General features: G+C 39.1%; 2 protein-coding genes and 1 long non-coding RNA gene across 10 annotated transcripts in view; 1 reads left to right on the top strand and 2 right to left on the bottom strand.

Annotated features, from left to right (window-relative positions):
- LOC127854439 (mitogen-activated protein kinase kinase kinase 20-like) overlaps window positions 1–26,758 on the bottom strand; it is a 219,546-nt gene that overhangs the window by 112,619 nt on the left and 80,169 nt on the right. Inside the window, exons 18-20 of one of the 7 annotated variants that reach the window (XM_052389473.1) lie at window positions 23,522–23,731; window positions 22,236–22,482; window positions 7,390–12,273 (exon numbers count right to left, since the gene is read on the bottom strand). The exons of 5 other annotated variants lie outside the window; for them this stretch is intronic. In XM_052389473.1, the coding sequence (XP_052245433.1) occupies window positions 10,802–12,273; window positions 22,236–22,482; window positions 23,522–23,731 (1,929 nt within the window). In that variant the 3' untranslated portion in view covers window positions 7,390–10,801. Of the gene's footprint in view, window positions 1–7,389; window positions 12,274–22,235; window positions 22,483–23,521; window positions 23,732–26,758 lie in introns of those variants that run through there. One more of the 7 variants, XM_052389476.1, reaches the window with a different exon arrangement.
- The window catches only part of LOC127854440 (RING finger domain and kelch repeat-containing protein DDB_G0271372-like), a 129,002-nt gene that overhangs the window by 71,599 nt on the left and 30,645 nt on the right, over window positions 1–26,758 (top strand). The window lies entirely within an intron of this gene.
- Window positions 968–7,196, bottom strand: LOC127854449 (uncharacterized). 2 transcript variants are annotated; one of them, XR_008037074.1, is made up of 3 exons: window positions 5,696–7,196; window positions 4,857–4,946; window positions 968–989 (listed from the first exon to the last, which is right to left on the bottom strand). It is a non-coding gene; the product is annotated as an uncharacterized LOC127854449 (long non-coding RNA). The 2 variants fall into 2 exon arrangements; XR_008037075.1 differs by lacking the exon at window positions 968–989 and adding an exon at window positions 4,446–4,467.

Below are 26,758 nucleotides of genomic sequence, written 5' to 3' on the forward strand. Positions count from 1 at the left end.
TTCAGTTCCTTTGGGTTTCAGGCGAGCACTTTTAGGCCCATAACCCTCTTGTATAACAAAGACAACTATGAGCATAGACAAAAAATGTATCTTTTATTGGAAAATTAAATGTCTGGATGATTTGATACACATCTCTATAAATATTTCTTGCTGATCAACACAGATAAATTACAACACCTTAAGTAAATTGGATGTATTTCTTTATTTGCAAAACAAGGAACATACTGGAATGTGAAAAACTTGAATATAAATAACTAATAGCATCAATAACATGGCAAACAAACACTATATGAGCTGCTACATAGATCAATAGATATTATGCTTATGCAGCCGACATAGCTCCAGACCAGCCTGCACACCTGCACAGTCTGTCCAGGAGTTACTCTGTCAGATAGCCTGCACACCTGCACAGTCTGTTCAGGAGCTACTCTGTCAGATAGCCTGCACACCTGCACAGTCTGTCCAGGAGTTACTCTGTCAGATAGCCTGCACACCTGCACAGTCTGTTCAGGAGTTACTCTGTCAGATAGCCTGCACACCTGCACAGTCTGTTCAGGAGCTACTCTGTCAGATAGCCTGCGCACCTGCACAGTCTGTTCAGGAGCTACTCTGTCAGATAGCCTGCGCACCTGCACAGTCTGTTCAGGAGCTACTCTGTCAGATAGCCTGCACACCTGCACAGTCTGTCCAGGAGTTACTCTGTTAGATAGCCTGCACACCTGCACAGTCTGTTCAGGAGCTACTCTGTCAGATAGCCTGCGCACCTGCACAGTCTGTCCAGGAGTTACTCTGTCAGATAGCCTGCACACCTGCACAGTCTGTTCAGGAGCTACTCTGTCAGATAGCCTGCGCACCTGCACAGTCTGTTCAGGAGCTACTCTGTCAGATAGCCTGCACACCTGCACAGTCTGTTCAGGAGCTACTCTGTCAGATAGCCTGCACACCTGCACAGTCTGTCCAGGAGTTACTCTGTCAGATAGCCTGCGCACCTGCCCAGTCTGTCCAGGAGCTACTCTGTCAGATAGCCTGCACACCTGCACAGTCTGTTCAGGAGCTACTCTGTCAGATAGCCTGCACACCTGCACAGTCTGTTCAGGAGCTACTCTGTCAGATAGCCTGCACACCTGCACAGTCTGTTCAGGAGCTACTCTGTCAGATAGCCTGCACACCTGCACAGTCTGTTCAGGAGCTACTCTGTCAGATAGCCTGCACACCTGCCCAGTCTGTCCAGGAGCTACTCTGTCAGATAGCCTGCACACCCTGTTCAGGAGCTACTCTGTCAGATAGCCTGCACACCTGCCCAGTCTGTCCAGGAGCTACTCTGTCAGATAGCCTGCACACCTGCACAGTCTGTTCAGGAGCTACTCTGTTAGATAGCCTGCACACCTGCACAGTCTGTCCAGGAGTTACTCTGTCAGATAGCCTGCGCACCTGCACAGTCTGTTCAGGAGCTACTCTGTCAGATAGCCTGCGCACCTGCACAGTCTGTTCAGGAGTTACTCTGTCAGATAGCCTGCACACCTGCACAGTCTGTCCAGGAGTTACTCTGTCAGATAGCCTGCACACCTGCACAGTCTGTTCAGGAGCTACTCTGTCAGATAGCCTGCGCACCTGCACAGTCTGTCCAGGAGTTACTCTGTCAGATAGCCTGCACACCTGCACAGTCTGTTCAGGAGCTACTCTGTCAGATAGCCTGCGCACCTGCACAGTCTGTTCAGGAGCTACTCTGTCAGATAGCCTGCACACCCTGTCCAGGAGCTACTCTGTCAGATAGCCTGCACACCTGCACAGTCTGTCCAGGAGTTACTCTGTCAGATAGCCTGCACACCTGCACAGTCTGTCCAGGAGTTACTCTGTCAGATAGCCTGCACACCTGCACAGTCTGTTCAGGAGCTACTCTGTCAGATAGCCTGCACACCTGCACAGTCTGTTCAGGAGCTACTCTGTCAGATAGCCTGCACACCTGCACAGTCTGTCCAGGAGTTACTCTGTCAGATAGCCTGCACACCTGCACAGTCTGTTCAGGAGCTACTCTGTCAGATAGCCTGCACACCTGCACAGTCTGTTCAGGAGCTACTCTGTCAGATAGCCTGCACACCTGCCCAGTCTGTCCAGGAGCTACTCTGTCAGATAGCCTGCACACCCTGTTCAGGAGCTACTCTGTCAGATAGCCTGCACACCTGCCCAGTCTGTCCAGGAGCTACTCTGTCAGATAGCCTGCACACCTGCACAGTCTGTTCAGGAGCTACTCTGTCAGATAGCCTGCACACCTGCACAGTCTGTCCAGGAGTTACTCTGTCAGATAGCCTGCACACCTGCACAGTCTGTTCAGGAGCTACTCTGTCAGATAGCCTGCGCACCTGCACAGTCTGTTCAGGAGCTACTCTGTCAGATAGCCTGCACACCTGCCCAGTCTGTCCAGGAGCTACTCTGTCAGATAGCCTGCGCACCTGCACAGTCTGTTCAGGAGCTACTCTGTTAGATAGCCTGCACACCTGCACAGTCTGTCCAGGAGTTACTCTGTCAGATAGCCTGCACACCTGCACAGTCTGTTCAGGAGCTACTCTGTCAGATAGCCTGCACACCTGCACAGTCTGTCCAGGAGTTACTCTGTCAGATAGCCTGCACACCTGCACAGTCTGTTCAGGAGTTACTCTGTCAGATAGCCTGCACACCTGCACAGTCTGTTCAGGAGTTACTCTGTCAGATAGCCTGCACACCTGCACAGTCTGTCCAGGAGTTACTCTGTCAGATAGCCTGCACACCTGCACAGTCTGTTCAGGAGCTACTCTGTCAGATAGCCTGCGCACCTGCACAGTCTGTTCAGGAGCTACTCTGTCAGATAGCCTGCGCACCTGCACAGTCTGTTCAGGAGTTACTCTGTCAGATAGCCTGCACACCTGCACAGTCTGTCCAGGAGTTACTCTGTCAGATAGCCTGCACACCTGCACAGTCTGTTCAGGAGCTACTCTGTCAGATAGCCTGCGCACCTGCACAGTCTGTCCAGGAGTTACTCTGTCAGATAGCCTGCACACCTGCACAGTCTGTTCAGGAGCTACTCTGTCAGATAGCCTGCACACCTGCACAGTCTGTTCAGGAGCTACTCTGTCAGATAGCCTGCACACCTGCACAGTCTGTCCAGGAGTTACTCTGTCAGATAGCCTGCACACCTGCACAGTCTGTTCAGGAGCTACTCTGTCAGATAGCCTGCGCACCTGCACAGTCTGTTCAGGAGCTACTCTGTCAGATAGCCTGCGCACCTGCACAGTCTGTTCAGGAGTTACTCTGTCAGATAGCCTGCACACCTGCACAGTCTGTCCAGGAGTTACTCTGTCAGATAGCCTGCACACCTGCACAGTCTGTTCAGGAGCTACTCTGTCAGATAGCCTGCGCACCTGCACAGTCTGTCCAGGAGTTACTCTGTCAGATAGCCTGCACACCTGCACAGTCTGTTCAGGAGTTACTCTGTCAGATAGCCTGCACACCTGCACAGTCTGTCCAGGAGTTACTCTGTCAGATAGCCTGCGCACCTGCCCAGTCTGTTCAGGAGCTACTCTGTCAGATAGCCTGCACACCTGCACAGTCTGTTCAGGAGCTACTCTGTCAGATAGCCTGCACACCTGCACAGTCTGTTCAGGAGCTACTCTGTCAGATAGCCTGCACACCTGCACAGTCTGTCCAGGAGTTACTCTGTCAGATAGCCTGCACACCTGCACAGTCTGTTCAGGAGCTACTCTGTCAGATAGCCTGCACACCTGCACAGTCTGTTCAGGAGCTACTCTGTCAGATAGCCTGCACACCTGCCCAGTCTGTCCAGGAGCTACTCTGTCAGATAGCCTGCACACCCTGTTCAGGAGCTACTCTGTCAGATAGCCTGCACACCTGCCCAGTCTGTCCAGGAGCTACTCTGTCAGATAGCCTGCACACCTGCACAGTCTGTTCAGGAGCTACTCTGTTAGATAGCCTGCACACCTGCACAGTCTGTCCAGGAGTTACTCTGTCAGATAGCCTGCACACCTGCACAGTCTGTTCAGGAGCTACTCTGTCAGATAGCCTGCGCACCTGCACAGTCTGTTCAGGAGCTACTCTGTCAGATAGCCTGCACACCTGCCCAGTCTGTCCAGGAGCTACTCTGTCAGATAGCCTGCGCACCTGCACAGTCTGTTCAGGAGCTACTCTGTTAGATAGCCTGCACACCTGCACAGTCTGTCCAGGAGTTACTCTGTCAGATAGCCTGCACACCTGCACAGTCTGTTCAGGAGTTACTCTGTTAGATAGCCTGCACACCTGCACAGTCTGTTCAGGAGCTACTCTGTCAGATAGCCTGCACACCTGCACAGTCTGTTCAGGAGCTACTCTGTCAGATAGCCTGCGCACCTGCACAGTCTGTTCAGGAGCTACTCTGTCAGATAGCCTGCGCACCTGCACAGTCTGTCCAGGAGTTACTCTGTCAGATAGCCTGCGCACCTGCCCAGTCTGTCCAGGAGCTACTCTGTCAGATAGCCTGCACACCTGCACAGTCTGTTCAGGAGCTACTCTGTCAGATAGCCTGCACACCTGCACAGTCTGTTCAGGAGCTACTCTGCCAGATAGCCTGCACACCCTGTCCAGGAGCTACTCTGTCAGATAGCCTGCACACCTGCCCAGTCTGTCCAGGAGCTACTCTGTCAGATAGCCTGCGCACCTGCACAGTCTGTTCAGGAGCTACTCTGTCAGATAGCCTGCACACCTGCACAGTCTGTTCAGGAGCTACTCTGCCAGATAGCCTGCACACCCTGTCCAGGAGCTACTCTGTCAGATAGCCTGCGCACCTGCACAGTCTGTTCAGGAGCTACTCTGCCAGATAGCCTGCACACCTGCCCAGTCTGTCCAGGAGCTACTCTGTCAGATAGCCTCCGCACCTGCACAGTCTGTTCAGGAGCTACTCTGTTAGATAGCCTGCGCACCTGCACAGTCTGTCCAGGAGTTACTCTGTCAGATAGCCTGCACACCTGCACAGTCTGTTCAGGAGCTACTCTGTCAGATAGCCTGCACACCTGCACAGTCTGTTCAGGAGCTACTCTGTCAGATAGCCTGCACACCTGCACAGTCTGTCCAGGAGTTACTCTGTCAGATAGCCTGCGCACCTGCACAGTCTGTTCAGGAGCTACTCTGTCAGATAGCCTGCGCACCTGCACAGTCTGTCCAGGAGTTACTCTGTCAGATAGCCTGCACACCTGCACAGTCTGTTCAGGAGCTACTCTGTCAGATAGCCTGCACACCTGCACAGTCTGTTCAGGAGCTACTCTGTCAGATAGCCTGCGCACCTGCACAGTCTGTCCAGGAGTTACTCTGTCAGATAGCCTGCACACCTGCACAGTCTGTTCAGGAGCTACTCTGTCAGATAGCCTGCACACCCTGTCCAGGAGCTACTCTGTCAGATAGCCTGCACACCTGCACAGTCTGTTCAGGAGCTACTCTGTCAGATAGCCTGCACACCTGCACAGTCTGTTCAGGAGCTACTCTGCCAGATAGCCTGCACACCCTGGCCAGGAGCTACTCTGTCAGATAGCCTGCACACCTGCCCAGTCTGTCCAGGAGCTACTCTGTCAGATAGCCTCCGCACCTGCACAGTCTGTTCAGGAGCTACTCTGTCAGATAGCCTGCGCACCTGCCCAGTCTGTCCAGGAGCTACTCTGTTAGATAGCCTGCGCACCTGCACAGTCTGTCCAGGAGCTACTCTGTCAGCTATTACCTCTAGCAAGGTTTAGAGGTCTTTTCAACAAAGAGGGTAGCTCCTGATTATGACTTTAAGGAAATGCAGCCAGGTCTAAAACTTGTTGTGGCATATTGCAGTATTTTTGCAGTTCAAATAAACATGCATAATTTTACACATACTCAATTTAAACGATAATCTGTTTTATCACAGTACATTATAATTTGTAATTGTCATTGAGTGTTTATAAATAAAATTAAATGATTATTCATTTGATCAAGTTCAATGATAATTTTCACGATTAAGGTAAACGCATATCTACATTATCAAGGTCAATGATAATTTTCATGATTAAGGTAAACACACGTCAACATTATCAAGGTCGATGATAATTTTCATTATCAAGGTAAATGTATATCAACATTATCAAGGTCAATTATAATTTTCATAATTAAGGTAAATGCATATCGACATTATCAAGGTCAATTATTATTTTCATAATTAAGGTAAACGCATATATACATTATCAAGGTCAATGATAATTTTCATGAGTAAGGTAAACGTATATGTATATCATCAAGGTCAATGATAATTTTCATGATTGAGGTAAACGCATATCTACAATATCAAGGTCAACGATTGAATCTGGTCAAGGTCAATGCTTTTTTCACATTATAAAAGTCAGAGATTATCATTCGCTAGTCAGTGAACGCATTAACTGCAAAAGAAATGCAATGCATATCAACATGAAATCAATGAATTCTGTGACGACTGATTCTACACCTACATAACACACGGAAATCTATTTAACAATATGTATATATATCAGGGATCATATTTTTTTCGGTTTTGGCGGTCCTTTACCGATTGGGGTCATGAAAGACCGATTGAAAATCCCAAACAGTCGGTCCAATTCTGTTTGCTAAAATTCCCATGTCAGCACATGGTAAATCGAATCATGATCAATGTTCCTATTAAGTTTCATGATCCTAGGCCGAAGCGTTCTTGAGTTATCATCCGGAAACCACCTGGTGGACGGACCGACAGACCGACCGACCAACCGACAGACATGTGCAAAGCAATATACCCCCTCTTCTTCGAAGGGGGCATAAAAAACATTTAATGACAAGCTTCAATACTTGCCAAAATCTGTGAAAAGGCCCCTTTAATGGACCTCAACCATTAAACAACTTGGCCCCTATATCAGTTAGACAAATGTTTCACAAAGTTTCTAGAGTGTTAAATTTTTCAATTTTACTATGGCCATATAAGGAGAACTGCCCCCTAACCGCCATGTTATTTAACATTGCAGAACCATTTTTGAACTCTGCTGTGATATCAGTAAGACAATTGTTATGAGCAATTTGCAAGATGATTGGTAAAAAAGTGACTTCTTACTGTATTCATGCCCTTTCTTTTAAGATACTAAGCCACTAAGAAGCTGCAAGGTGTGAAAAATCATTGCTGACAAAATCATGCAAAATATGTGAACAAACATTTTTTAAGCACCATAAGAAAAAACAAAAATTTACAAAACTGTAATTCACATGTTTATTCTGTCAAAAATAGCTCATGCAAAATGACAACTTTTTTATGAAAAATTATTGGTTAAATATAACATGCATAACAAAATAAATAATATAAAAGTATCAGACTAAACATGTTATGAACATGATAATTATGGAACAGTACCTCTTACCACTTACCTCTTCTTCATGTCACAAGTACTAAAACATACAAACATAAACTAAAGTAAAAATATATAAAGAAAACAAAGTTTTGATCACATAAACAAAATACCTGTTGCAATTATGCTACAGTTGTTAACATAATTTTAATATCTTAATAGCACATTATAGTTTTTGATCCTTCATTATTTAAAATTTTAAACAGTATTACAGAAAGCACTTTGGAATAATGACAAAACAAAAATGCTTCATTATCAAAAATATAATTAAAATAATTAAAACATTATAATTTTTATAAAAACAAGCAAATTATAACTCCTGAGTTTAAATAATAAACGATTTAAATGTTTGCTATTTTATCATAAATCAACAGTTTAAATCATGAAAATTATAAGCAATTGTTCATCAATTATTTGGAATAAACATGCATAATTAATATAGGCTTGATTGATAATTGCCAGCTCGGGTTCTTCTTAAATGTACCCCAGGTACGGAAAATATACTGAAACATACCCGGAAATTCCAGTGCTGAATTGGTTGTTGTCGGCTAAATTTATAATTATATTCATATTTATGTCAATTCTGAAAAATGGACTTCATATTATCGAAACACCTACTCAAAAAGAATATTGAGGCGGGTTTTGTTCAAAGAGAATTTGTTTTGCATTCCACAGTGCATTTTACAACATCAGATTTTGGCTGGGAATAAAACTGTTGATGTCTCAATATATTGGGTACGTGTGAGTAATATTTTATGTAACGGAGGTACATTTAAGTATACTTTAAAGTACCCGGGCTACATTTAAGTAGTACCTGAGCTGACAATGACCAATGGAGCCTAACATAGTGTTTGATATGTGATATATTTGTTTCAACCAAAAAAAGCAATTTAATTTTGTAGGGCTCATAATCTATGCTTACAGTAAATGTTTTTTTCTTATTGTTCTTAACAAAATACAAACAAACATCACAGTTCACAGGATTGTGTTGTGTCAAACAAGTTGACTACATGTACCACTTACTATAGACAAATCAAGCACTTTAATATATTCATCGGAATATCTTCTTCTATTAGCTACCATATCGTTTGAATTCACAGAAACAGCAATATCCTTTGAATTCATGAAAAATGCAACAAAATACTAGTTAAGATTATATATGCTGAATACAGGAAAAGTAATTATTAACAAGCTAATTCCTTGAATCGATATTCCCCGCAAAAAATAAAATTTGTGACATACAGACAGAGGGACTCATCATGATACAGTGGATGAAAACATTACAATATTACATGTGGTCAATATAAACATACATTTTTTAAATTTAAGTACTGGTATTATGGCATCACAATCAATCGTATGAAAAAGGTATAAATTAATGAATATTATTGCTTAAGGGACTGTAATACGTATTTGAAAATATAACAAATTTAAATTATCATTTAGGCCGTGCTCTGTGAAAATGGGGTTTACTGCATGTGTATAGTGTCCTCCCAGATGGCTGTTATGGTATTTGTGCATAGTGTCCTCCCAGATGGCTGTTATGGTATTCATGTGCATAGTGTCCTCCCTGATGGCTGTTATGGTATTTGTGTATAGTGTCCTCCCAGATGGCTGTTATGGTATTTGTGCATAGTGTCCTCCCAGATGGCTGTTATGGTATTTGTGCATAGTGTCCTCCCAGATGGCTGTTATTGTATTTGTGCATAGTGTCCTCCCAGATGGCTGTAATGGTATTAGTGTATAGTGTCCTCCCAGATGGCTGTTATGGTATTTGTGCATAGTGTCCTCCCAGATGGCTGTTATGGTATTTGTGCATAGTGTCCTCCCAGATGGCTGTTATGGTATTTGTGCATAGTGTCCTCCCTGATGGCTGTTATGGTATTCATGTGCATAGTGTCCTCCCAGTAGGTTGTTATGGTATTTGTGCATAGTGTCCTCCCAGATGGCTGTTATGGTATTTGTGCATAGTGTCCTCCCAGATGGCTGTTATGGTATTTGTGCATAGTGTCCTCCAAGATGGCTGTAATGATATTCATGTGCATAGTGTCCTCCCAGATGGCTGTTATGGTATTTGTGCATAGTGTCCTCCCAGATGGCTGTTATGGTATTTGTGCATAGTGTCCTCCCAGATGGCTGTTATGGTATTTGTGCATAGTGTCCTCCCAGATGGCTGTTATGGTATTTGTGCATAGTGTCCTCCCAGATGGCTGTTATGGTATTTGTGCATAGTGTCCTCCCAGATGGATGTTATGGTATTTGTGCATAGTGTCGTCCCAGATGGCTGTTATGGTATTCATGTGCATAGTGTCCTCCCAGATGGCTGTTATGGTATTTGTGCATAGTGTCCTCCCAGATGGCTGTTATGGTATTTGTGCATAGTGTCCTCCAAGATGGCTGTTATGGTATTTGTGCATAGTGTCCTCCCAGATGGCTGTTATGGTATTTGTGCAGTGTCCTCCCAGATGGCTGTTATGGTATTTGTGCATAGTGTCCTCCCAGATGGCTGTTATGGTATTTGTGCATAGTGTCCTCCCTGATGGCTGTTATGGTATTTGTGTATAGTGTCCTCCCAGATGGCTGTTATGGTATTTGTGCATAGTGTCCTCCCAGATGGCTGTTATGGTATTCATGTGCATAGTGTCCTCCCTGATGGCTGTTATGGTATTTGTGCATAGTGTCCTCCCAGATGGCTGTTATGGTATTTTTGGTGTAAAGAAAGTCTCTTGTTAGCACAAATACAGGTAAGACAGAAAGCGTCATTCCTGATTAGCCTGTGCGGACTGCACAGGCTAATCTGGGAGGACACTTTACGCACATGCATTAAACCCCCTTTTCACAGAGCACGGCCCATTTTCATTAATAAAACATAAATGATCACAAGAAGCACTAATTCTCATGGTTTTATCCTCATTTTAAAACATTCAGATATAATAATTGAAAATAATCCATGAATATTATATTCATTTGTTATTATACCAACGACTTATATATTTCTAAATGAAATATTTTATGTAGATGTTAACAAATAAAGCAGAAAAACAACAACAAACAATGTCATAAAAAAACATTGACCTGAGACTAGTCAGATGGCAAAAGAATAAATAATAAATTAAAGCAACCTTTAAATAATGAAAAAATGTTTGTAAAACATCCCTATATGGAATTCCAAATGTAATGAAAAAAGGTAATGTTTTTCTAATTTAATGAGCTACACAATCGTTCATTAATGTACATACATTAATTGATAGGTCATGTCTAACAAGTTAATATATTCAATAACAATTAAAAGCAGCACAATACACATGTATTTATAAATATATATACAATATGAAAACTTTGACTCTAGAAAATATCATTATCATACCCAAATAAATAACAGCAATAATTAAACCACTTGAAAACTGTGACATTTATCTTTACCTAGAACTTTCCTGACCTCTGGTCCTACTTGACCCCTGAGAACTATGGTGACCCTTTTGACCTCTGGGCCTCCAACTCCCCCTATTTCTATCCATAGCCTGACCCCTATAAGAATGTGAACTTTCACCTTTGCCTTGTGAGTGATCTTTACCTTTGTGACTTTTGTGTTCAACAAAAACCCAGCCTGATGGGTTGGCATCTTTGTCTGTGCTATCTTTGAGACTGCATTGTGATAACTCCTCAAAAACTTCACCCTCAATTTTTTCCAAGGATTCACTCTCACTTTCTTGATTTTTGTTTTGTTTGCTCGATTGATCAGCCTCCTTCTTTTCTGAACCACTGCTTTTGACCTCTTCCCCCTCTAAACTGTAACTAAATGCAACATATTGTTTGTCATTCGTCTTATCCGGTGAACTAACGGCCCGTCTTACCTTCATTTGCACATTCATGTTACTTTTTTCCACCAAAGGCTCACTGCTATGGCTTTTATTTATGACATCATACTCGTGATAAAAATCCCTTCCTCTGCCACGACCCCTGTGTCCCCTATAATGACCCCTTGTACTCTGATCCCTATGAGAGAACCTTTGTGACCTTTGACCCTCGTTTTGAAACCTGTCCCCTTTCTGATAACCATGCCCATCATTTTGAGGCTTCCAATGTTTGTGTTTGTGGTCTAAATCATGTCCTGAATTAGTAATGTATTTATGGCCCCTGTTAGTTTGTCTCCCTCCTCTGGTACTTTGACCTTCACCTGTTGAATAATTTCTGTATGGATAATCACTTTGGTCATAGTTTCTGTTTTTGCCTGTTTGACCTTCACCTTCAAACTGTCTTGAACTTGCGCTTTGTCTTTGCTGATGAAAACTGCCAAATGAGGCTTTGCAGTGCGAGCAAACTGAAGCATACGTTTCAGTGTTTCTACCAACATGTTCGCTGTATCCGCTTTCAGAACTCCTCGAAGACGCGCAAGAATCAGTCAAGGTGAATGTCACTTTTGACTTCTGAACGCTTGACAGACACTTTGAATCACATTGCTGAGACAGGTTTTCCTGATAAGTGGAAACCAAAGCCTCGCTGTTAACAGACTGTTGAGGAATGCATACAACATTGTCATGAGCTACAATGCCCTGTGGTGGCAATTGGAACAGGTGACCTTGAGGCTGATGACCTTGATTACCATAGTTACGTTGACCTTGGTTAAAAGGTCGATTTCCAAAGTTTGCAGAGGGTGCATCACTACAACTGCTCTGAATGCCAACCAAAGTGGGCGAGGAAGTGGAATTCTGCATGACTGCATTTGGCCCTGGATTATACGATTGACTTTGTATCTGGCCTTGTTGCCATGGGTTACAAGAAGGCGGCGCGTGAAGGGTCATGGTTGTACCTGGAACTGGGCGGAGTTTTGGGAAGTCGGTCATGGAGGCTTTCCTGCCAGCCACGATGCTTGCCCAGATGTCTGGAGAACCTGTATGATGGAAAGAAACAGTTTCATCACTATAGCACTCATAGCACTAAATTGATAGATTCTGCTTGACATAATGCTGCCTGATATATTTTTTTATATCATGTCAACAGGAATTTATTGAAATCAGTCAATGTTGGAAAATTAGGATCAGATTCATTTAATAATTGTTTTTTCCAAAGGATAAAACAGAACTTAGTGCTCGTTGAGATATAAATACACAAACAAACATAGTATACACACAATGTTCAGCCTTGGGTCAAACAAGATGGAAAGAATGTTTTGCACCAAGAAATATAATAATAATATTCAGTAAAACTTTATGCAAATGCAGTATAAAGATTTGACTGCTTTTTTACAAGAAAAAAGAACCCCTAAAATAAATGTGTGCACATACCGTACTTAACTACAAGCTGAGTTGGCTCTTAGATTCAGAGACAAAATGTCTGGGATTTAAGAAGCCTATAATCCACATAATTTTTTGTAATGCTTTATATTTAGCGAAATACATTTTGCAGAGGAAACTCCAGCTAGATGCAGTTTTATGTGAAAGTGGGCAAGTATTGTTGGTATCTAAGAGAGCGGTTGTTCTGTTATAAGTGTGACAGATAACATCTAAATAATGCGCCGAGAACAAAATTAAAAAAATAGCTCTTGAGTACTTCTTCTTTATGAATGAAATTAGGCTTTAGAATCTGAAATATTGGAGGACTTTCCGAACATGGAGCAACGAACTGGGGATTGGCTTATACAGCCTTGACCATACTTTTTCTGACATATAAATGCAGTAAACAAAATGCTGCCGCTTTACATAATGTTCTATAAATGTTTAGTAGTTTTGCCTGTCATTATCTTTTGTCTTTTAATTTCCATAGAATCAAAATTAATCTGATCATCATGACAAGGGCATACATTGACAGTTTATATGAGTCGTGTTCTGAGAAAACTGGGCATAATGCATGTGCGTAAATTGTCATCCCAGATTAGCCTGTGAAGTCCGCACAGGCTAATCAGGGACAACACTCTCGGCCTAAACTTGATTTTGGGTAAGGAGGGACTTCCTTGAAACTAAAAATAACATTAAAGCGGAAAGTGTCATCCCTGATAAGCCTGTGCGAACTGCACAGGCTAATCTAGGATGACACTTTAAGCACAGGCATTATGCCCAGTTTTCTCAGAACACGACACATATGGATAGTTAGTTTACAAAATAAGATGATTATTTTCCAGAGAACAAACGGCCCTATAATATGGAAAATACCTGAGACACAAAGCAACCCCCCTGTTCTGAGCATGCATGTTTCACTACAGCCATATAAAGAAAACTGCCATCCCATCGCCATCAGCACTTTTTCGAGAGAATGGAACCATTTTCCCGTGTTGGGAGCAAGATTTATTGTGATTGGGCAGTAATTGTGTCTTCGAAAGTGTTGACAAGGTTTTACTTTAGCCACATAAAGAAATCCTTCGGCTCAAGCTTTTTTCAACATACCGGAACAATTGCCGAAATCTGCCCTGATATCATATGAACATTATGTTAAAAGCAAATTTCATTATGTTGAGCGAGATAAGGAAAACTGTCTCAACCTCTAGCAGCCATGTTTCTCAAGCAACCAGAACCATTTTGAAAACTGGCTGAGATATCAGTACATCACATTTCTGAGCTAGTTTCGTTATGATTAATTGGGCAAACAAATTTGACTGTTAGATTGTTTGCAAGCTTTTTCTTCAAAGTGACCAAGTGTCCTGGTTTTTGACCCCACATGACCAAATGTTAAACTTGACCAAGATATAATTGGGACAAAGTGGCTGACCTAGCTGCATAAAGATTGAGAAATATATGTGGTTTTCAGAGTGTTCAGATGCTATATATTATAAACATTTTGGGGTGATATACATGTGTTTATGAATAAATTGGTGATAAGTATAATATTAATACAAGACAAAATTAATGTCTGATTTCAAACAGGGACTATGCACTTTTTTAAATACATATCTATATATAAGGAGAAATATCATTCATATGCCTCTTTAAACATAAAATGCTTTATTTGACCAGCTCATGTATTCAATGATATGTATACAATGTCTTTCGTAATTTCGTCAACAAAATCATGCTTCATCCTTTTAGCCCAAACGCTTGTCACAACTGACATGTTACTACAAAATCAAGCGCCCCTCCCACTTAGAAATCCTCCAGATACTGGTAATTGTGTTTTTATGACTAATCTAGTTTAGTATACAGTCATGGCATACAAAAAATGATGAACAGATAATTGTTCAATACTAAATATGCATAATCATATAAAAGTATTGCAAGGGGAAATAATATAGGAATTACAACTTAACAGTTCCAAAACTATTTCTACGTAAAGACGAAGTGATACATACTTTATATATAAGTCAAACATGTTTGTGTTCGTTTCGATTTTTAACATTATCGATAGAGGAGGTTAATTCCAAGTTCACTCAATATAAAAGAAATTCCTGAAAATGTGTATTCAAAACATATTCTTCACTCTTAAACTTATGTCCAAGAATGGGTTGGTGAGTACTAGCCTAGGTGGTGGGGATAAAGACGTATCTGATTGGCTGATAAGTAACCCTTTCAGTGCGGGAACCAAATTTTGAAGGTCTTTGCAAACAGTTTGGATCCAGATGAGACGCCACAGAACGTGGCGTCTCATCAGGATCCAAACTGTTTGCTATTCTGATAATATTCTTTGAAAAAAATCGAAGAAAATGCTAATTTTAGAAATTCAGCAGACGACATTTTAGCAGACGACAAATTTCCCAGCATGCAAAGGGGTAAATTCGATTGACGCCTGGTGAGTGGTCAATGGTTGAAAGATGAATATCCTTCACGCCTGGTGAGTGGTCAATGGTTGAAAGATGAAAATCCTTCACGCCTGGTGAGTGGTCAATGGTTGAAAGATGAATATCCTTCACGCCTGGTGAGTGGTCAATGGTTGAAAGATGAATATCCTTCACGCCTGGTGAGTGGTCAATGGTTGAAAGATGAATATCCTTCACGGCTGGTGAGTGGTCAATGGTTGAAAGATGAATATCCTTCATGCCTGGTGAGTGGTCAATGGTTGAAAGATGAATATCCTTCACGGCTGGTGAGTGGTCAATGGTTGAAAGATGAATATCCTTCACGGCTGGTGAGTGGTCAATGGTTGAAAGATGAATATCCTTCAGGGCTGAATATGCTCTATTCCAAGTAGAGTAATTTTTAACTGGAGTTAGTTCCAAATAATAGTAATGATGTCAATATTTTTGGAAGGTTCTTGTTTGATTGGAAAAACCACTGCCATTTATTGGTACAAACTGAGAGTACAAGTATTTATCACATGCCAAACCCTGTTTCCCATGTAATATAACCATAACGAATATTTTTATTTTACACATGTGCAATCAGTGTTTTTTTTATGGAAATTTCGGGGCCAATATTCAACCCCATTCCCTTAAAAAAAAAGTACATATTTTTCCCCCATTTTGTAGAAAAAATCCCCTCGAAAATTAAAAAAAATAATTTTTTTTTTCTTTTTTAAATAACTGTCTTATGATAAATATACAGGGTTCAACATTAATGGTTGTCCTATTGCCCCTGGCAAGTAAAAGATGGGTGTGGGCAAGTTATTTTATAATCTAGTTGTCCGCCGGAAAAGTGCAAAAAAGAACAAAGAGCATTTAATTTAGACTTTAACTGCTGTAATCATTTTGTTAAATGTTCAAAAATAAAAAAAAGGTTTTGTGGTGTATCATTTAGGTTTATTAAACAATATGAGGTTTACAGTTGATGTGATATTTCATGTTTGGGCAAGTTGCTTTACGTTCAGTGCAAGTAGATTTTGGAAGTAGTAGCCCGGTAGGGCAAGTTGGTTTTTCTGTTTATGTTGAGCCCTGATATATCTCAATTTTATTTCATAAACAACTAATAAAGTGTATAACTATAATTTATATGATTTTGAATTATTATAAAGAGTTATTTTAAGTTAGTTTTTCCCAAATCAGTTAATTTAACATGAATTGCATTTTTTCCCAAAATTGCCAGGGTAAGGCTTGATGTATCTATATTGTGTCAATATTCGTTGATGAAAACATTCCAATTTGGTCCATTTTTATTGATAAAAAATGCTCAAATTTTCCTTTTTATTGATTTAAAAAATCCCAATTAGACTCAAAATGGCTAGGAAAACTAAGACTGTGCATGAAGGCTGAACTGTCTGAAACTAATGTTGAAAAAATCATTGATATATATTTATGAAAAAGGACAAAGACATTCAGCTGTGAATATTACATTCATGCATACATTTGTATTCATATATTAAATATCATTACATATAAAAGAGTAAATTTTTTATTTTCCCCTTTTCCTAAAAAATGAGGTGTTTTTCCCCTTTGGACGGGCCCTGCCACCATTCCCCTATAGGTGAAAAAAACACTGGCAATATACTTTTTAAGCGTTTTCATTGGCCTAGTTTTCGTTCGATTGACCAATCGCATTTTGTTATTTTGCTGAAATGACGTTGCAACGTCAAATGACATCACAAAATGTAAACAACATTTGGGATTTATCATTATGTTTGCATAAATATTTATTTAATTAGCTCATTTAAAAGCATGTGATAAAAAAGATCTGACACTCATTGTCATATCATACCATATTTTATGATATGACAACTCGTGCCAGATCTTTTATTTATGCTATGTCACTTTATTCCAGAGGCATCAACAGACACTATACAAGAAAAAAAATAGCAAATTGCTTTTATTTTACCAATGGCATTTAGTTTCAGTTTTTTGCCTTTAAGGTTTCTAGAAAAAAAACATTGTGAAAACTATTTAAAAAATAACAATGTGTGGTCTGTCAGCTTTAACTTTCAAACAGTCATCTCTCATCATTTACATATGCTACCCTATATTCAATTATTCACAAACGATTTCATCGAAAAAAAACAAGAAGAGTTACAATGAACTGAGTCATCAAGCATTAACTCTTTCAGTGCTGGAACCAAATTTAAAAGGCCTTTGCAAACAGTTTGGATCCAGATGAGACGCCACAGAATGTGGCTTCTCATCAGGATTCAAACAGTTTGCTATTATGATAGTATTCTTTGAAAAAAATCGAAGAAAATGCTAATTATAGAAATTAAGCAGACAACATTTTAGCAGACAACAAATTTCCCAGCATGCAAAGGGTTAAAAAATAATGTGTGGCCTATGCTTTACTTTTCGAACAGTCATCTCCCACCACTTACATATTCTACCCCATTTTCAATTTTTCACAAACATTTCACCGAAAAAAACAACAAGAGTTACAATGAACAGTCATCAAGCATTAGACAACATGCAGACGCAACAGCAGATGCTTCAGGGATCCGAAATATCTCTCGCAGTAATTCACTCAGAGAGCAAAACATGTTTAAACACTAGAGGCCTATTAACGGATAATTTAATGGCAAATGTATCATGCTCCCTGCAAAACCTTGCCAGCAGGGATAAGAGTATTAAGAGTTTATTTAGCTCTTGACTCTTTCTGGTCTTTTTCTTTTTTAACACTTTAACCTAGATACTTTGGCTTTACCTTTATGAACTTAAGAACTACCAACAGGATGGTAGGGGGAAGCTGTATTGTTATTACAAAACAATTCAATGTTCCATAACCTCTGTATTGGCCTTTACATGGGAAGAAAACTTTTGTGTAAGCCCTTTTTAACAATAAGAATAGAATAAAAATACGCATTGGGTATATAAAATAAATACAAAATGGATATTAACAATATATTTTTGAAAGACATTCAAAGATAAAGGAATATTTTTTGTTATATTATGAAAACAAGATGTGTGGAATTATATGATTATACAAGAGATGTGTTTGTCAGAAACACAATGCCCCCTAATGCGTCGCTTTTTTTTTGGACCTTGAAGGATGACCTTGACCTTTCACCACTCAAAATGTGCAGCTCCATGAGATACACATGCATGCAAAATATGAAGTTTCTATATTCAATATTTCAAAAGTTATTGCAAAACTTTACTGTAATATTTTATTTATTTTTTTATCTTTGACCTTGAAGGATGACCTTGACCTTTCACCACTCAAAATGTGCAGCTCCATGATATACACATGCATGCCAAATATCAAGTTGCTATCTTCAATATTGCAAAAGTTACGACCAAGGTTTAAGTTTTGGGACAGAATGACCGACAGAATAACAGACAGGCCAAATACAATATACCCCATATCTTTTTATCCGAGGCCATAAACACATTACTCAATTATAATCACTCTAAATGCATATCATTTTATCCCTAGAACTATGATTGTCACAACACAAAGGAATCTCCTGATCAAAATTTAGTTTTCCAATGTCATTTCATAAAATATATTTCATCCATGAAATCAAACAAACAGACCACACGTTTTGTGGTTACAAGCCACTAAATTTCAGGGGGTAAAATTTCCAGGTAAAAAGCTATTACATGTATCACTCTTCTGTTCTGTGATATTGCCCAGGATGCACAATATGTAGATAGAAAAGATTCCTGGCATGTAAACATCAGTCACAAGAAAATAACCACATTTTATACAAAACATGGAAATCATTTCTGAACATTATCTTTTGCATTAAGCTGAAATACGATTTCAATTAGGATATTTCATGTAAATGGGCTTCCATTAAAATATACTCACAGCACTAAAAGATTTCTTGAAATGTAAGTATCTGTGTTTATTTAACGCCACAACCAGTCTACCCAACTACTTGGGGACTTTTCAGACATAGTTTTAGAGCTAATAATCTTTGAAGTGGGCTTAATGAATGTTGAGTACTAAGTGAGCAGTTTTTTACTAAAATTTCCTTTCAGATACTTGTACTTTTTTCAATTAGGAAAGTCAATGTTTTAACTTGACAGAACAAAAACACCCAAATACATTTAATGGAGAGATTACAAAAACAGTAAGTAAAGCAAAGACTGATACTACAGTGGTTCACTAATGAAACAAACGTCCAAGTTTCATTTACAAATTCCCAATTACACATTTTTGGTCATTATTCCCAAGCAGATGATAAAAAAACCATTAACTACATCTTTAGATTATAAAGCATTCAAGTAATTAAATGTATGAAGTGTTAAATTATTAAATGTCACAAAATGATACAAATCATCATACTAAACAAGAGCTGTGTTTGTGAAAAACAATGCCCCCTACTGCACCGCTTTGAAGCCATATATTTGACCATTGACCTTGAAGGATGACCTTGACCTTTCACCACTCAAAATGTGCAGCTTCATGAGATACACATGCATGCCAAATATCAAGTTGCTATCTTCAATATTGCAAAAGTTATGACCAAGGTTAAAGTTTTTGGAGAGAATGACAGACAGGCCAAAAACAATATACCCCCGATCATTCGATCCAGGGGCATAAAAAAGATTGTATCTTTCAATTTGCATCAACTTATTATAATCATATGAATTGTGAAGCATGGTTTTTTCATTTATTCAAGAGCAATCTATTAACATTCTGGAAGAAATGTTAAAACTTAAGGATAATTGAGAATTTGATATGAGACTTTCCTAATCTAAAATGTCTATTTCAGACACACACACAAATATGTTTGTTTTTTCAAGACTACAAATTTTATCAATTTAATGTAATTCATATACATACAATTTTCCCCACCCTACCAATCAAAATAATTTCTTCTGACAGTGTTTAAGTTTTTATAACACATTCACTCAGGCCAAGGTTTTATCAAAAGGTATTCTATAAATATAAAAAAAAACATGATAAAATGAATCCTACAAAAAGAGAGCCTTAGGTCCTAAGGCGCTCACTTGAGACCCAAAGAAACTCAACTGCTCTGAAACTTATAAATAAAGAAAACTGACTGCCCCAACACCGCGGGGCAGCCATGTTGTGAACAAACCACAATAATTTTCAAAATCAGCCCAGAAATCATACAAACACATTTCTTTCAAGGGACCTGTTCACGTTTTGATTAATCGACAAAATTGAAAAATATGGTTTTAGATTTGCAAATTTTTCGTTGCAGTTATGTTTTTTGCAAGGAAACAGTAAAACTGACCTTTTACCATGCTCTAAAATATCCATTATATGCATCTTTTGACGATTTAAAAACCTTAAAAATGATACAGTATTACAAATGGAAAACTATTGAATAATTGGAAAGTTCTGTCGTATTATCAATATTGTGACATTAGGGGGATTGCTTATATTAAGTATAAAAATAAAAGTGATATTGTACGAGCATGGATGGTTGAGTGGTTTGAGCACTAGACTTTTACTCCAAGGGTCCGTGGTTTGAGCCCTGGTGTAGATCACTTTATTTTCTTTCTTTAATTTTATGTTTGTTTTTTACTGCCGCTCTTTAGTTCCGATGTTTACATGTATCAATATAAAGCATTTTAATGACAAACTTCAAAGCATGCTGAAATCTGTGAACAAGTCCCTTTAATGTTCTGAGCAAGTTTCAGACATGTAAATAGGTAATAAATGTGGCCCTAGCATGTTCAAAAGCTTTCCCTTTTATTTGACATTGTGACATAATGTTTGCTGCAACATGACTCAGTTTTGAACTTGGCAGAGATTAAACTAGGAAAAACGTTAAGACCAAGTTTTATAAAAATATAAAGGTGACATCTTTATGGTGTTCACAAGGTAATCATTGACATGCAAACAATCACAAAAGCTCACCATGAACATAAAAATTGTGCTCAGGTGAGCTTAAAATTACCATTAAACAACTACCTATTGAGGGTTTTTCAGGTGTATTACTGCAAAACTCAAACATGTAATAAACTACATGACAGGAACAGAAGGCGCGAAAGCATGGTATCTTATATGGAAATATCCAAAAGATACCGCTGTTTCGCATTGAACCCCATGCATCCTCAAATCTCTCTTGTATCTACATCACACTGACATGAGGCAATTTATTGCCAATTTAGTTCCCAATCTTCCATTCACAGCTTGCTATTAGACTTATCACTATGATGATTTTGATAGTGGTTGAAACACAAAGAACTTCAAACACTTAGCTTTGCATAAAACCAGACTTACGGTAGAATTTGACAGGTAATGAGAATTCTCGGAAAATTATCATTTTTTGATTTACTGCACATTCAGAAGAAGTTTTTGTGAATACATGTACTCATGTCCAAAGAAAATAAAGCTATCAGATTCAAATTATCATCATACTGTTTTAATGTTTGGAACACTATATCTTTTAATCTTTAAACATATTTTATAATTTAAAGTCAGGAAATCTTTGCTCATTACATCAACATCTTCTGGTCATATTATCAATGGCAAAATAATGTGGATGTACGACAATGACCAAAATGTTAATTTCTATCACTACTTACCTAAGCCTTACCACTGGTAGAAATATTTTCTTCTAACTCTTCATACATTATGATATACCTAAGCTGTTTCTTCGAATAAAGACCCCACAAAGTTGAACCAATTGTCTAAAAAATTTTCTCTGTAATTTTCACTAGAATAACATTGTTTCCATACTCCTCTTAAGTTATGATATTCTTAAGAGGCTTTTTATAATGTGCATCCCACACTAGTAAGGAAGTTTGAATTATTTTATTCACTCTCATTATGTCTTGAAAAACTTAAAATGTTTCTGGGAATATTACCCCTGGACTCGGTTTCACAAATCTCTTTAGGGAAACTTCAGGAAATTCTTTAAATTCATGAAATTCTTTAAGTCTCTGGTTATATAACGTTATGGTAATGGTATTTTTAACATTAATATCTTTTATACAGGTAAATAAAACTAAAATGGGTAGTATATTAATCATTTGTAAGCAGAACATATCAATTTCTTTACAGAAAACTTCATTAGAAATGTTGCCTTAATTATTAAGGTTTCCCTAGGAAGCTTTGTAAATATGGGCCCAGTATTCAAGTCATGTCTTACCCTTTTTCTCAGGAGTCGTCACTGGGGTAATTAAAATGTTTCTCTCGCTCCAGGCACCATGTAGTTGCGGAGAACTCTGCGACTGTTTTACGTCCTTTCTGCTTGAGGTCAAGGTTAAGGTCGGGGAGGTCTCAAGGTCATCCTTGACCTGATTCAAGGTCAGGGTGATGACCTTTTGACCAGAGGTTGCACTGACAGGGTCAAGATTGTGAATGTATCGGCATGACTTCGGTTTCTTAACCTTTTTCTGAAGAAAAAGAATAAATGAGTCTATAACAGTAGGACTTCTTATGAAAGAAAAGAAAGCATTGTTAAACCTAAACTCATCTGGCTTAAAATTCCCATTTCTACTTAAAATGTGAATGGACACTTACATGTGAAGAGATAACTTTACATTTGTTTTACTCATACCCCAACAAAAATGAAAGTGTCAGGATATTGTTCTCCAACCCTCCATTACATGATGCAAGTTAGAGAAAAGCTGTAAACAAAATTTGGCTGAAAATAACAACATTAAGGACTTGCTCAACACCTTTAAAGTTTTTAATACAAGCTGCATTGAATATATAGGCATATGCTGATAGAAGCCATCACCTAACATCAAAGGTCACAATGCACTAAATCTCTCCTTAACCATAACATTGACAATGCACTCAAGCCCTCCCTTACCTGCAAGGTAACAATTTACTCGCCTCAAAGGTAACACTGCACTCAACCAACTCCCTTACCTAAAAGGTCACAATACACCCTGTTACATCAAAGGTCACACAACACTCCATTGCCTCAAAGGTAACAGTTCGCTCTGTTATCTCAAAGCTCATAATGCACTCCCGTACCTCAAATGTCACAACTCACTCTTCTCAATGGTCACACGGCACTCACTTACTTAAAAGGTTACAATGCACTCACTTACCTCAAATATCACAATGCACTCACCTACCTAAAAGGTTACCATGGACCCACTAACCTCAAACGTTACAAGACATTCCCTTACCTCTAAGGTCAAATGCACTTACTGTCCTCAAAGGTCACAATGCACTTACTTTCTCCCTTATCTCACAAATAACAATGAACTCATCTCTCATACCTAAAAGGTCACAATGAACTCATCTCCCTTACTTTAAAGGTCCCAATGCACTCATCTCCTTAACCTCAAAGTTCACAATGCACTCAATTACCTCAAAGATCATAATGCACTCACTTATCGCAAAGGTCACAATGCACTCGTCCACATAGTGCCCCAGTCCCCCCCCCCTTACCTCAAAGGTTACAATCCACTCACTTACCTCAAAGGTTACAACACACTCAATGTCCATCTCGCTGCTTACGCCCACACTCCACTTGTCCATGATGTAGGGCGGGTGCGTGACCTTGAAGGACTCTTGTGAGGGTGAGGTGAACGTCACATCCTTGATGCAGGTCACGATGCTGAGGCCTTCGTCGCTGTCATCATCGCCGTCTTCGTCTACCTCCATGTACATCTTCCATTTGTGTTCCTGAAGTGGACATTTGGTTAAGCCAAATATTAAAATTATTTAAAATTTTAAAATTGTTAAAAAATTATTTTCTTCGTTTTAAACCTATTTTTACTTTAGCTATAGAAGATTGTTCACTCTTTCCTGATATATTGTGCCTTAATCGTATGGAAGGGTATTTAGGTAAAAATTACATCATTCGTGGTGAATATTTACATCATGACTGATGTTTATCTAACATGCTTCATGATATTTCCAACATGCTTGTTGTCTATTCGTTTATACTTGATGATTGTTGCAAAATTACATCATTCATGGTGAATATTTACATTATGCCTGATGTTTATTCTAATATGCTTCATGACAATTCCAAGATGCGTGTTGTCTTTTCGGTGATACTTGATTGTTGCAACATGCTTGGTGACTATCCTATGTTTGTAAGTATATATTCCTGAAACCAGTCATAATCGGTTTTACCACTAAGCGTCATTAACAACGGCAGTAAGCAACAGGCAGTAAGCAGGATGAAACTAAGCAGAATGCAAGTTACCAAATTATGACAGCAGGTGGCGCACGTTTATTTTCCGTATGTTGAATAAATTACTTTTCGGAAAAAAGCGAAAACATCCGAACTGCCATACTGGATAAGCTGAATTACTTCCCTTTGTTTTATAATCTCCGTTAAACTATATACGTTTATTATTGCAAGACCAGTAGGCCTTAACAATAAAACTGACTGCCGTGAATGTTTTTTTTATATTTGTAAGTTGCAGTTGGTACTCATGAAAATGTACATGTATTTTATTCAGGACAATTAACGGGGCTGATGTGTTGGAAGTGTGGCCCATCACTCGTCCAAATAATTACAGTAGACGTCATCTACCGATGTGCATTGTAGCCCAAACCCCATTGCCACAGACCTGTGCGTGTAACTTACAGATTTCTCTAGTCTGTTTACCAGGCTATAATTACAATATATATAAACACATATTTATCATTTTATGTCTATAATATATTATGTCTGTGGTATATAGTGAAACCTTAAAGTTACAAGTAAACGGGACTAGTACAACTATTGTACCCCTCCTTGGGAAAACAACTACTTCTACTATTAAAATATCATGGAACATAATTTTCAATCAAATTGGAAAAAATAAAATAAACAAATGTTATATAAACAGGTCTGTCATGAACGTTGACGTCGCTCTTGGTTACAAGAAAAATTCCCACGCACGGACTTTAACCGTCATTTTTGACGATGCTGGAACAGCACCGTTCAAGGTTTGATAACCAGTAAAAAAAATCTTCACAATGGCGACCTATGTAAAAGACCGAGCCAGTCCGATTGAGATAACTCGATTTTTCAATTTCGAACCTGCAAATTGAAAACGCTGCACTGCTATGATATATATAGATAAAACAACATTTCTTTCCGTAATTGTCCGTCCCGCTAGCGCAGTGGTAAGGACGTTTCGCTTTTTCACCTCTACGACACCGGTTCGATTCCCGCTCCCGGCGCAATGTTATATTTTGTATGTTTTGTGGTCACCATTCCGGACAGTATTTAAAAGTATTTCAGTACAAAATTCGTCCAAACTGTCGTCAATCTAATCTTATTAGATAGGAGTGCTAGGACACACTCCGGGTCCCAACATTATGCAGCCTCAGCGCGGAGGTAACTCATTACCTTGGAAAAACACAAATACACACACTGGGTGCAGCCTAGGCGCGTTTAGACTCAAACAAGGCAACAAACTCAAGTGCGGGCACAATCATTTAAAATTTACATATTGAATACGATATTCTAACAGAAATTACACAACCACCTAAGTGTACATACCATGTTTGATATTTCGTTCGATTGTTAGATTTCAGCATATACATGTATAAGGTCATTTCGCTATTAGTTAACTTATCCATATGTTCGTGGGCGACCTCGGATAGTCAAGTGCTCATACGATTGAGCTCACATGGTCCGGCTATGTGCTCATACCTACTTTCGAGAATCATCATGAAGGTATTGCCATACTTAATGAACAAGAATGTGACCCGCCTCTCAGTTTCGCTCAATGGGTCAAGTTCACGGGTACTACTTCCCCGTACCCCTAAACTTTTTTTCGTACCAAAAATGTTTCGTACTCAATTTTTTTTCGTACCAAATTTTTTTTCGTACCCAATTTTTTTATCGTACCCAAATGTTCGTATCAACATACACAATTGTGGTGATATAGATAAACTTAAATTGATGTTTTATATCCATCCTCTTCAAAAGCATCGTCACACCAGTACTGCCAGTACTTTGATTTACAATCAATTCTGTATGAAAAATGTCTGTGAACATTAATCCGGTGTTAATTTTAGAAAATAGTGAGGCGTTCATTTATTATGGATCTAAAACGGAGCATTATTCCGCATTAAAAAAAACACCAGGCATATTGCATATTAGATCGGAGACATGAAATTATTTCGAAAGAAAGCAATAAGAGGTTCAAGTCTATATAAGCAAGTCTTGCTCTGCGCACCGATTACACTCTTACTGCTTGTATATATTTGACTCTTATGAATCGTGGCAAATACCTAGTGTTTTATTTTGCTTAATGTAAATTAAGTCATGCATCTATATGTACTTTAAGCAGCATTGCATGACTTCCAAATGACCAACAGCTCTTTCATGTGTGAAAGAGATTGACCGACAAAATACCTACTTTTCGATGGTTTTTAAGATGGTCTGTAATTCGTAATAACGTTCAAGTTCTGTTGATTTCATTATTTTAATGAGGACCTAGACGAGTGAGAGCTCATTTCTGGAATATTTACATAATATGCATTGATATAGAGATTTACGCATGATCACACATTTTGAATTCTTATTATATTTTGTCAATGTGTAAACATACGCACAGAATTTAAGTCTACTTTTTTACTAAATTTAATTCATTTTCTACGACTTTAAGCGTCTTATCAGGAGCTCCGCAAACATGTATTTTTCGCATATATTGAAATATATCCATAGAGATTCTTTGGTTATTGAAGGTAAATGACTGTACA

This window comes from Dreissena polymorpha, chromosome 13 (genome assembly GCF_020536995.1).
Source record: "Dreissena polymorpha isolate Duluth1 chromosome 13, UMN_Dpol_1.0, whole genome shotgun sequence".
In the NCBI taxonomy this organism is placed as follows: domain Eukaryota; kingdom Metazoa; phylum Mollusca; class Bivalvia; order Myida; family Dreissenidae; genus Dreissena; species Dreissena polymorpha.